Here is a 12,381-nt window from a genome sequence, read left to right on the forward strand (position 1 = left end):
TAATCTTCCAAAAAGAAAACACAGCTGCATCTTTGTGCAGCATGGATTCAAGTGGAGGGGTCAGAGGAGAGGAGAGAAGATGAACAAGGGACAAATGGTGTCCTCTACTGGCCTCTGCTCTGCACTTCAAAGAAAAAATCCTGCTGTGTTTGATAAGCATAACTTTTAAAACTCTTTCTAAGGGCATTCATGGCCATCTTTTCCCCTCAGGTTGGTCCAGATGTGTATCAAGCTGAAAATCCAAAATCTTGGACATCCTTTGTATTTAGTGCCATTGAAACTTTTTCTTAAAGGACAGATATGCTTTCTAATGACTGCTAAAACAGAAAAGCCAAAAGTAATTTACAGAAAGTTTTCTAAAGATTTGTCTGGCATTTTTGCTTTTATTTAATAGCTGACAGACAGGAAACATGGAGGGGGGGGTATGACATGAAGTTTGATGATATGCATCTTAGTGCCACCAGGATTCCCATACTGCACGTTTTGATGGCACACATGTTCCTGTATGCAGGCATACTATATATGTGTACATGCATTTTGGCACACTGTCTGCAAAGTGTTTGTGCATGAATGAATCTCCCTTAGGGTACATGTATTGAAATGCACTGATGCGTGCCTTATCATTTGAAACAAGCCAAGATAAAGTTAGAGAAGATAGAGGGTCACCATACAGAGAATTCAATCAGGGGCACAGAATGTTCCCAAATGCCTGTTGGGATCAAGGGAAAGGAATCTGAGAGCAGATCTTAACAAGTCTGGACTAGAGAAACAGTAGGTTGAGGGTTGGGGGGTGGGGGGTGGAGTACAGGTACAGAGAGGGAGCAAAAGAACACCCTTTTTAGATGAATTACTTGCTGTAGGAACAGTAAGTTACAGAGAGTTCAGCAAAGAAAGGTGGGCCTCTGTTTTGACGTGTATGTGTCAGGGGGTAGGTGGAAAGGGGTTCAGAGGGGCCACAAGCTTTAGAAAATGTCATTATATAATTAGCCACCTTAACCTTATGTAATAACTGCTGAACAAAAGAACATGAGGGGTGACGTTGCAGCATTGAAGCACTAGGGAGCTTTAAGTTCATAAAAAAAGAAGTTGCTTAAGATGATAATTTCAGGACATTTTGTCAAAGCCTTTAATTAGATTAGATTCTCTTAAAGGGTATTTTAGACATTTTCTATAGTGCTAAGAGACTAAATGTCCTAAATGTAATAGTGGATCACCTACAGCTTTGTGGAGTCTCCAATTGTTACTGTAACTGAACCTCATCTTAAATAATATATTACTCTTTTAATGTTTGATCAGAGAGACAAACAATGGAAACAGAGCATCTTTTTTTGGGTTCTTTATTCACTCAGCACAGTTCAGCTGCAACCACAAGCAGCACACTTTAGCGAGCAGCATGGTCGGCATATGACATGTGAAACACAAGGGACACTCTAGTCAGACTGAAGAACACAGACAGGCGGCATTTACACTTTACAACTTACTGATTGTCATAACTGCATCAAGTCATTTTACATTCCACTTCCCTGTGAAGCATAACAACAGGAAATGCAGACAATACAGAAGGACACTTTAGTGGTCCAATGTCACCGTTTGAAAAAGTAGTAGACACATAACTGTGTGTGCCCTCATCTTTTGACATCATTCAGTGCATTTATTGAAATGAAAGACTCTTGTGTTTGGTGCATTTAGGGATGATGCAGGCTGGAAACTCTTGCCTATGAGGCTCAAATTCAGCAGTTATATTTACAACCAAACAAAATGTAGGAAACTCAGTACAAAAACCTTGGGGGGTGTAGACAGCTAGAGCAGTTAATTAAAAAGTAGAAAAGAGAAGCATATTACAAATAATTGTCTGTGTTGTTTATGTAGTAAAGGCTGTTGTTGGCTGTGGCTCTTGTCTTCAGTAATCAAGGGAGATGATAGGAGAAGAAGAGAGGTTGAATATGCAGAAGATAGAACTCAAACATAAGTTTATCTGCTGACTGTTCTATAAACGATGCACTTCACCCTGCCTCCTTCCTCTCACCAACTCCCTTAAACTGAACACTAGAGCACCCAAATGAAGATATTGTCAGTAACTCTCAACTCCCACTTCCCCTCTCTTTTCCAGGGTATTAAGAAATCAGTGGTTTATACCTCCCTCTTTCTATAACAAACAGTGGACCAAAAACCATCTAAAACCCTTTAAAAAACCCTCAGAGTCTTTAGGCACTGGCGGTCTCCTTGACCTTGTCTATGATGCTCTCAACCTGCTCACGAATCTGGGTGGCATAGGGGGAGAACAACTCGGTCAGCTCGTCGATCTTGCCTTCCAGGGAGGTGCGCAGGTCCTGGGCAGTGGCCTCCAGTTGGGTCTTCAGGCCCTCAGCCTGGGTCTCCAGCTGCTGGCCCAGACCCTCAGCCTGGCTCTTCAGCATGACAGAGATGTCGGACAGCTTCTTGGTGGCTGTGTCACTGGCCTGATTGACGTAGGGCTCAACGCGCTCCTTCACAGCATCCAGGTTCTGGGAGGTGCGGGACTGGAGCTCACCCAAGTAGGTGGCCACAGTGCTGGTGGTGAAGAAAAAAGAGGCAGAGATATTTAGGTTTCACATTGACAAAGAGTAGAAAGAGTTAAAAGTCTGAAAGCTTCCACCCAACTTACTTGCGGATCTCCTCAGTGTCCTTGTTCAGGCGTTTCTTCAGCTTGTGGGTGTAGGTGCTGATGCGGCTGCGGACATCATCGGTGTTCTGCTCCATCATGGTCTTGAGCTCACCCAGATACTCAGTGCTGCGCTCCTTGGCATCAAGCATGTCCTTTTGCAGTTTGTTGGCCAGAAGCTGCAGGTCCTCGGACAGCTGGCCAGTGGAGGCCTCAGTGACCTTGGTCTGGATTTCATCTTTGTATACTGTCAGCTCTGCCATGGTGTCGGTGATCAGAGTGCTACAAACAGAAAAACAAGATGGTCAAACATGAGTGTGAGGATGAGATTTTAGATATATACAGGTTGTGGAAATAAGGGTTGACAGAAATGCATGAACAAAGAAGGGGAAATGGGAGATCTGGAAAAAACACCAGAGCACAAGTGGAAGAAAAGTACTGGAAAATAAGGAGAGTATTGAGTGCACAGATGATAGAGGAGAAAGGTTGGATTCTGAAAAGGACAAGATAAATTGTGTAGGACAAGCCATCTCTCAAGCACTTTGATTCACTTACTCTAGCTCTCTGGTGAGCTGAGAGGTCTTGAGGGTCTCCACAACTCCATCGGCTTGTTGGTTCAGTTCAGAGACATACTGCCAGAAACGATCCACAGATTCCTCCCAGCGGTTTGGGGTGGCATCTGCCTGGCGCACAGCACGGGCATTGCAGCCTATTATGGGCACATGTGGAAAGCATGGATAAATTCACAGGCACACATCCAATAAAACATGATGTTTTAATTCCTTGACTAGCAGTGTACTTACCAGTGATGACTGCCAAAGCAAGGATCAGAGCTACGGCCTTCATGGTAGTTGGACAGACAGATACACCTGTGAAGTAAATTTTAAAAAAAGAAAGAGGTTAGGAACAGATGTAGCAGGGTTTTTCAATTTCACAAGGTAACAACGTTACATTTTGTCACATTTTAAATCCCTTCACTGGCTTTTAGATAGATAGAGTACCTTATTAATCCCAATGGAAAAATAAAGTGTTATTTTTTAGAAACTACAATTTAAGTTAATGTATTTGCATTTAACACACTGGTAACTAGCAGAAAGTAATTTGTATGAGCTAGCATTAAATCCGAAGTATTAAAGAAAGTTTTTAGAAAGTCATCTCTGCACGCTGTCCTTCTACTCACCTGAGAGGTTGAGCTTCCTCCGTGCTCCCTAAACGGTGACCGAGGGCTTTTATACAGTCCCAGGAGGCTGCTGCTGCTGCGCGTGCTACCGGGGGGAGTGCCGGCTCGTGCGCGCACGCGTTCACGTGGTGCTGATGATTTGTCTGTACAGAATCCTGTTTCCTTCCACGCAACGTGTTACCAACACCGCGTCCGAAGTTCTCACCGGTTTGCACAGTTTTAAAGGGGTGATTGAGCAATCTGGCAGCCAGTGTGAATAAAGGGGTAAAAGTTTCCCGTCCAGCGTCACGAAAAATGTATTTTCCCTTTATGTTGTTTGCATAATTACAGTGACAAACCTTGAACAACAATAAACATGTGCGAGAGGTAGAAAGTAGCAATAAAGTACTTTTGAGGTATTTCCATCATATGCTGTTTTATTCACGTTTATTCACATCTTTCACTTCGATAAAAGTTGCAATTCCGCAATGTAGAAATACTCCATAGGCTAAGTAAAAGTGCAGCTTTCAAAGCTTTACTTATGTAAAAATATAAGTAACAACTTATTAATTAACTGTACAGCATCACTGTGCCACTGAATATCCCTCTCTGTGGTATATTATTGTATATCATATTATTGGATTATCATTACTGATGGAATACTGTGTGAGCAGTATTTTCATGTTGTAGCTGGTGGGCGTGAAGCTACTACAAACTACTGTTGGGTAGTTTAAGTTATAACAATAAAAAATAACTATAGCTGTAAAATATGGGATATAAATCACAACATTTTCCTCTGAATTGTCGTGAAGTAGAAGTATAAAATATGCACAAAAATGAAGTAAGGTCCAAGTACCCTAAAATTGTACAGTACTTCACTGCATATACTCTACTACATCTAAGTGAGAGACATTGTAGTTTTCAGTCTAATAGGCATTATTTAGAATAAACTATCCAACAAGTCATTACAGATTCATCAATACATCAAAAATGTGTACCAGTAACTTAAATTTAACCAGTGAAATCTGTTGACACTCAAGTACATTTTGTTTTATTACCGTAATTTACTCTGTACATGGTGTTCTTGCTACTTTTACTCTAGTATAAGACTTGAATGGATCCACCACTGCTGATTTTTACAGGTTTGGTGTTACTTTTCAGGCTTTTCTCTGATCCTTATCACCAAGTGATCTCATTTGAATGTAAGTCGTCCTGGCGCCAGTATGTAAATTAGCCTTTTCACATGAGCATTTTAATCTAAATGCTCTTTTGACACCTCACTTATCCATCCCAGACAGACACACAACCCCCAACACATAGCACCTTTGCATGACTACCTATTCTCATAATCCAAATGGTGAGTGTAGCAAATGTGACTTTCTGTGTCTAGATCATATGCACTTAATTGCATTTTCTGTATCTGAATAAAGTAAAGCTATAGATTACCTGTAAGTGTCTGAAGAACAAATAAAGGTAAGCACAACAAGATGGGCATGTTAGGACTTGGGGACACTCAAGTACAGCAAGCCCACTGAACAAAAGAAGGATTACAGATCATAAAATACAGAGAACATAAACTATCATATTACCTGTAACAAAAAAACTGTGGGAGTACACTGAACAAAGGAAGTATATAACACAAACTCAGGAAAAGAACTGAATTTAAATCTGTTTTTATGTTGTAGGTTATACATAACAAGTGCTACCTTTCACAGAAGATAGAAATTTCCAGGATTTTGAAATTGGCATAGGAAAGGGGAAGTTTGATGCTTTAAGAGTGCAAGTGTTGACTCCAGCATTGGGCAACACATGTTTGTTTAGTGGCAAAACATAGCTATTATGAGCCCTGGTGTATATTTTTATTGGACCCAAACCTCCATCAGACAGACCTGTTATTGTCTTGCTGCTATTAAGGATAAATGATCCACTGGCAGGGAATCATACACATACTTCGCTATCATCAACAAATGCTTTAATACCTCAACCATAACTGATTCCAACTCTAAAAACTGTGAAATCAATCACAATAACTGTAGGTGTAGGTATCATGTTGTGTAGAAAAATACTTTAAATAAAGCTGTTGTCAGTGGTCACTCCTCTCATACTTTACCGGGTGTGTTTTGTTATTTTTGGTGGTATGATTAACTGGAAAATGACTTGTTTTTAGATAAAGCAGTAATTTTACAAATTACAAAGCAATGTATGTTTTTGCTGTCATTATTTATGATCAATCTGAAGTTTTTTTCTCTATCAAGTCCTTTTTCTGCCCATGTATAATGACCTTTGCCCTTTAGGACTTGACTTCTTTGTTGTCAACGTAACAGATTTCTCTGTCATTTTCACAGAAACACAACTTAACTTTGAACAGGAACAAAGTTTAAATGGGTTGGCTTGGTCAGGTAATTAGTGGGAGGACATGATAACATCAGTGTGTGATAACCCGAAGGTGTCCACTATCTGTTTAGTGACTGGAAGGCCTAGAAAAGTTCATTACCTGTATCTTGTAATAAATAAATGAATGTTTTTTTTCTTTTGTCGTCAATGAGATGAAACATGTTAATCAAATTTCCAGTTTAAACTCAATATATTTAGGTCTCGCATTTCTGTTAAAATAACATCGAAGACCTTTGACCTTGGTTTACCAACACAATAGTGTGTGTCACTACAGAAGGTGCGTCAAACAGAGAAAGATACAGTATGTTCAGATAACAAGTCCAATCCAGTTCAAACACACAAACAAATCAAGATCAGTAATTAAATTCCATCAGTCTGTGCAAAACAATGTCATGCAGCAGCTTTTTTTTCACATTCTTTAGGAGGGTCTGTTATCCATCTGATCTCAGATTTCACAAACTTCTGTTGCAGGGCCATCAGGACAAAGAGACAGAAGGCAGATGGAGAAGTGAAACAGAGAGAATCAAGAAGAACCATGAAATAATACAGTAAAATATGTGACATAGTCATCTTAAGTACATCAGCTTCTCGTTTTATTTCACAACAACAGAAGCAATGTACAATGTCTATCAGGAGAGAGTGTGTGAAAGGGCATCTTTGGGTGGTGTGAACTAAAGTAACCCCAGCCTGATGATGCCGTTCTCCTGAAGCTGTTTAAGGAATTTGTTTTTTTGGTTAAGTCTGAATGATCTCACCCCTCCGGTCAGCACTTCACAGGAAAACATCTGTTTAGTTGAGTCAGCAAGGTTACTGCAGTTACTGTCTGTGGGTTAAAAGCTGTTGAACTGGATGTTCAAGTTCAGAATTTAGTATTTTTCTTGCAGCATATGCCCCATCACCGGGTTCTGAGTCAGAGTGGTATCAGCTGATGGGGATGTGGGTCGGCAGAGCCAAATGCCTGAGTAAGGCTACCGTGGCAGCTGAGTTTATTGCACCGTCTTTCTGTAATAAAGGGGTCAAGGGTTTGATGGATGCAGCAGCCAGTGTTTATCCATCAGCTAAAGTAACCTTGAGTCAGATTCCTGCCTTCTATATCACTCGCTGTACAATGCTCAGAGTGAGAGGGCAAGCTAACAGTTTTCTTTCAGGCCAAGTGTCTACTAAGTGGTTCAAGCTGTGCAGAAACTTGGTGGGTTGGACAAAATGTTCCTTCATGTTCACAGATTACTGTTATGAGTATTTAGTACTCAAGTATTGAAATCAGTGTAAATGGCATCTAATTAAAGGAACAGTTTGACATTTAGTAAAATGCATGTATTAACTGTTTTGCTGAGGGTTAGATGAGTAGATTGATATCGTTCAAGTATCTAAATGTAATAGTTTAGTGCAAAGACTGGAAGCAGGGGGAAACAAACCTGGCTCTGTCCAAAAGCTTAAAAAAAATACACCTTTGGTTTTTGTATGGATTAAACAAGTGCAATGTAACATGTTAATTACTGACCCTTAGAGGTGCTGGTAGACATCTTTTTTTCTTCTCCAACAATTTCATGTTTTAATAAATCAATGTCCTTAGATGTGTAAATATATCTGAATGATAGAATGACAAAGATTTAACTGTATAGTTTTTTTTACAAACACAGTTATGAGAAGTGATCTAAAGTAAAGTAAAGATTTTTGTTATTGTAGTCATTTTTTCTTCTTCATTTTCCTGTCTTTTGTCTGCTGTCTGATTGGGAAATACTTAAAAGTAACTTCTTGTTTTTCTTTTTCAGGCTCTATGAACTTTATCGACATAAATAAAGTTAATTCCAGGTTCATAACCCCCAGTTCATCATGTTTTAACTGTTGTAGATATAATTGTAGTGGGAATAATTATTAGAAAATACTTGTTACATGATAAGTAAAAAAAAAAAGGGGGGGGGGGGGCACTTACATTCATTTATCATGAGAGATATTGCAAATTTTAACTTTAAAACATCCAGATTCAGAATATAGCCAAAAACCCTTACACAAGCAGACATGATAAGAAAGCAGAGCTGTGTGTGCTTGGAGGGTTAACGGTGTGCAGAGCCTGTGACAGCTGGGGGCAGAACAGAGGAATGTTGTTTGCCACTGGGTAAGACAGCGTGGGAGCGATCTGGCAGCAGGGATGGAGGCACAAAAGGAAAACTAAAAAACAAGGTGGAAGCAGGATGTGTTTATGAACTTCCAGACTTGCAGGAGCAAAACTGAACATGCCCTGTCCAGGACCCACAACTGAATCTTACAGGGGCGTGGCAGGGGGGGCGAGATTTTGCAACCAGACGCTGAACAAACAAGACGCGATGTGTTCCCCACAGATTTTTATGTGGGGTTAGATAAAAGGTTTTCTGTTTGCTTGTGACTGTGAATAGTGAAAAAAGCTAATTTCTAGTGTTAAAATCTACTATCTTGCCCATATCTGCATGAATATACTGTACATATGAAGTGACTCTCTATGTTCACCAGATGGCACTCAAGTGTGAAAAACCACATCCAACAACATAACCCCTGTTTCTCATGTTTTTATGTACAGTATGAGATATCTACTTAGTAAAAAAGAAAATCTAAAACTAAAAACTGTAATATATATATATATATATTTAAAGCTAATTTAGATCATCAAATTATTAAATTTCATTGGTATAAATGACCACATTGGAGACAGTGTCCACATTTAGGTAATGATGTGTGTAACTGTATTTCTTTTTTTTCCTTCCTTCATTTATTTTTCGTTTAAATTTGATAGATATATTGTAATCTCTTGCCTATCAAAAATGATATGTTTGTAAAGAAAACATTGGGTATCCTCAAACCTTACCAACACACAGTTGTAATTTTACATTGACTTTGTCAATAACAGTAACAACAACAGACTGACAAGTTTATGTTTTGCTTTTACTTTATTTCCGTAATATAGGAAGAGAACACATTACTTGGTCACAGACCAATATTTATTATCTTTATTATCTTTTCATACTGCAAATATATCTACAGACATCTTTTAAAATTGTTGAGCTTATGTTGTCATTCTGTTAATGACACGTCATCCTGGGGAGATTTGTGTTTTTTAATATTAAGTTTCTTTGTGTTGAACGGGAAGTGGAGGTTGGCTTAGCTGGCTTTGACAAAGGACTCGTAGAGGGTCATGAGCTGGGACTGGAGGTCCTGAGTGTAGGGGTCCAGCTTTCCCCTCAGTTCTTCAACGTAGGGGGCTGCCAGTTCTTTCACCTGCTGGGCTCTCTGAGTCAGCTCACTCTGGACCTTCTCGGTCACTGGAGCCACCCTCACCTTGAAGTCTTCCAGGTGCTGGTCCACCTTCTGCTTCAGGTCATCAGTGTATGGCCCCAGCTGAGCCTGCAGGTCCTTCACACTCTGCTCCAGGCTGGTCTTCAGCTCCTCGCTTTTCTGCATCAGGGTGATTCTCAGAGCCTCAGTGTCAACGGAGTCTGTGTAGGGAGCCAGCTCCTGTTTGAGCTGCTCCACTCTCTGCTGGATCTGGGCCTTCATGTCCTCGGTGTAGGGCTCCAGCTTTCCCCTGACAGTGCTCAGGTCCTGGATCATACGCTCTCTCAGAACATCAGCCTCTGCGGTGACCTTGGTGATGAGCTCCTGGGCTGCAGGGTGAAGCTGCTCCTGCAGAGTGACTGCATACTTGCTGGCTATGTCGGTGCTCTCTGTCAGACGGGCACTAAACAAAAGAGTGGACAATGAGAAGTCTTTAGTTAATCTTCCAGTTAAGAGGATTTGCATGCGAGTTCCTGCTATCTATTTTTTGCGTCATTGGCTTTTCAGCAAAGGTAACAAGTCTTGTATGACCTACCTGACATCCTGTCCAAATTGAGACTTCCTGATCATCTCGAGGGTGTCATCAGCTGTCTCAGTGACCTTGGCAACATAGTCCCAGAAAGCATCAGTCAGCACCTCCAGCTGTGGCTTGGGTGCATCAGCATAGAAGAGGTTGGCATGACAGCCTGTTGGATGGAGACATGAACAGTTTCAGAGCAGTGCAGATTTTTTGGCCATGCATGACAGCCTGTTGTAAGTTGTCAAGACATTTAAAGTTCATGTTATATTGAACATACAATTTTATATTTTCTAATGGTCCAAAATTGACCAAAGAATAATGATATTTTGCCATCACACTCACCACTGAAAACAGCTAGGACGAGCACAACAGCGACCTTCATGGCTACCTGTGACAACAAGATACACAGCAAGTCAGCAAAGCACGTTCACCAAGCAGTATTTCTCAAATAAAAAGCTCAGTTGCTAGACAAAGATGACTCCTTCTTACCTGAGTTTGCGAGTATATCTGCAAGTCCACTTGGCAATGCTTGTGCTCAACTGGTGAGGTTCTGCAGCTTATATAGGAAGCCAAGCAGTAATGATCCCAAAGTCCAGGTGCAAGTGCCTTGCTGTCACCTTGCCTCACCCTGCTATCTTCACTGATGTGTTACGCCAGGGAATCCACGCAACAGACATGCAACAGCACATACACAACAACACACATGTACGCTGAGCCCATAACCCCATTTCTGCAGCTTCATAAATCAGTTATCATCTGCCAGATGTACAGTTTTATTTGGATTTGTGATTATTGCTAAATTGTTCTGTGGCCTCACTTTGATTATTACCTAAATTACTGTATGTGTTGTCATCAGTGTTAGAGTGAGAAAAGATCTATATGTTTAACCTCAAATGAACCTTGTTCTCAAAGGTCAGTCTATAATCACTTAGCTCTTGGCTTTCCTTAATGACAGATAACTCTCTGCCAAGACAGACAGAACCTCCCTTTAATTTCTTTGATGTCCGACTTTGATTAGACACACAGTAGGTGTTTTATTGTTGCTATTAGTTTGACATTCTGCCAGCTAACGTCACAGGAACTCATGGTTGTAGTGTCTGTGTCATGTCAATGTCCAATAATCCCTATGTGTCAGTCTGGCCAAAGGTTTGCAGACTAAGGCGCTGTCAACTTCAGGAGGACAAAGTAGCTGCTGTTTCACACCGGATATACCATAGGTCACTTTTTAGAAACCACTTTTAAAGAGTAACATTTTAGAAAAATTTGCTTTCTTTCAAGTTGTGTCTTTTTCTCTTGGACAAGGAAAGAAGATCCAACACAGTTTCTTAGACTTGAAACTGGAAAATTTGTTGAAATGATTCTGATTCTTTTGTTTCAAATGTTTTTTTCTGACCCATCTGTCCTTCTGAGATGTTATCTCCTTCTTCTTTAGGTGTAGATTGGTAAAAACAAAAAACAAAAAGAACCAGTAATTCCTCCCATTGAAACATCAGACAAGCATTACCAATTAATGTAACATGCTGGTCACAGATTCCCTCTTAATGCAAGTGCTATTTAAGTGATGGCGGACAAAATGCACAGCCAATGTTCTGTGTAAAAATGAATTCTTAAGTTTAGCTGCATCACAGCTCAGAAAGGCACCACTGTCTGTGCAAGCACAAGGAGGGAATTTTGTACTAAAAAGACCATAACTTTGGAAGACAGGATATCCACTTGAATTGGCAAAGTGAGACTGCTGGAGCCTCGTTTTAGCCTCATCTGAGCTTTAGAGGTAAATTGGTCACAGAATGAGCACTGTGGATCTGTGGACTCCCATCACTCACACTGAAGTTGCTTTAGGAAGAGGTCTCTTTGCAGGTCAGTAAAGACATGAGGAACAATTACGAACTCTTTCAGTGGACATATGGGCATGTCAGTACTGTTTTAAGATAGACTTGAAAAATGTAAACATATCCTTCAAGAATGAATGAGGAAAAAATTAAAATGTGACACACAGATACTTAGACATACATTTGGGATTATTATGTCAGAATTTTAACTTACACTGTATGACAGTTATAATTAAATGGAGTCAACTCTTCAACAGAAGACCATAAATCTCAACAGTTTCTTGTTCACTGTTGGTTTGTCCAGGTTGTGTGTATTCACAGATTTAGCTTGGAGTCTTTATTTTGTTGCTTCCTGCTCTAATTGAGATAATACACACTTTTTCAACACAATTCAGCATCTGAAATACTGAGACGTAAAAGAAAAATGCATTTTTTTGTTTGATATGCACAGTCACTGTTGTAGTTGTCCTTGTGTAGTAGATCTGTGTTAATTCAATAATTCCTCATCTTCCTGTTTCTCTAACTTAACTCT

The 12,381-nt window shown here is 40.1% G+C and overlaps 2 protein-coding genes across 2 annotated transcripts; both read right to left on the bottom strand.

The window, feature by feature from the left end:
• Positions 1 to 1,321: 1,321 nt before the first annotated feature.
• apoeb (apolipoprotein Eb) lies at positions 1,322 to 4,128 on the bottom strand. Its single transcript, XM_042424219.1, has 5 exons — positions 3,822 to 4,128; positions 3,445 to 3,510; positions 3,197 to 3,350; positions 2,645 to 2,923; positions 1,322 to 2,550 (listed from the first exon to the last, which is right to left on the bottom strand). Exons 2-5 carry the CDS (start codon positions 3,485 to 3,487, stop codon positions 2,205 to 2,207), a joined length of 822 nt encoding a protein of 273 aa, XP_042280153.1. The 5' UTR covers positions 3,488 to 3,510; positions 3,822 to 4,128; the 3' UTR covers positions 1,322 to 2,204.
• A 5,107-nt stretch (positions 4,129 to 9,235) lies between these two features.
• LOC121906131 (apolipoprotein A-I-like) lies at positions 9,236 to 10,402 on the bottom strand. Its single transcript, XM_042424813.1, has 3 exons — positions 10,363 to 10,402; positions 10,036 to 10,186; positions 9,236 to 9,903 (listed from the first exon to the last, which is right to left on the bottom strand). The coding sequence occupies exons 1-3, from the start codon at positions 10,400 to 10,402 to the stop codon at positions 9,327 to 9,329; spliced, it is 768 nt and encodes a 255-aa protein (XP_042280747.1). The 3' UTR covers positions 9,236 to 9,326.
• Positions 10,403 to 12,381: the final 1,979 nt, after the last annotated feature.

Source organism: Thunnus maccoyii, chromosome 10 (genome assembly GCF_910596095.1).
Source record: "Thunnus maccoyii chromosome 10, fThuMac1.1, whole genome shotgun sequence".
Classification (NCBI taxonomy): Eukaryota; Metazoa; Chordata; class Actinopteri; order Scombriformes; family Scombridae; genus Thunnus; species Thunnus maccoyii.

What these genes read in the sequence shown, in the direction of transcription:
- apoeb (XM_042424219.1), bottom strand. Translation starts at nt 3,487, where the DNA reads ATGAAGGCCGTAGCTCTGATCCTTGCTTTGGCAGTCATCACTG. An exon ending in TGCTTTGGCAGTCATCACTG is followed by an intron (nt 3,351 to 3,444) that starts GTAAGTACACTG and finishes TGCCCATAATAG; the next exon opens with GCTGCAATGCCCGTGCTGTG. An exon ending in GACACTGAGGAGATCCGCAA is followed by an intron (nt 2,551 to 2,644) that starts GTAAGTTGGGTG and finishes CTTCACCACCAG; the next exon opens with CACTGTGGCCACCTACTTGG.
- LOC121906131 (XM_042424813.1), bottom strand. Translation starts at nt 10,402, where the DNA reads ATGAAGGTCGCTGTTGTGCTCGTCCTAGCTGTTTTCAGTG. An exon ending in CGTCCTAGCTGTTTTCAGTG is followed by an intron (nt 10,187 to 10,362) that starts GTGAGTGTGATG and finishes TCCATCCAACAG; the next exon opens with GCTGTCATGCCAACCTCTTC. An exon ending in CAATTTGGACAGGATGTCAG is followed by an intron (nt 9,904 to 10,035) that starts GTAGGTCATACA and finishes TCTTTTGTTTAG; the next exon opens with TGCCCGTCTGACAGAGAGCA.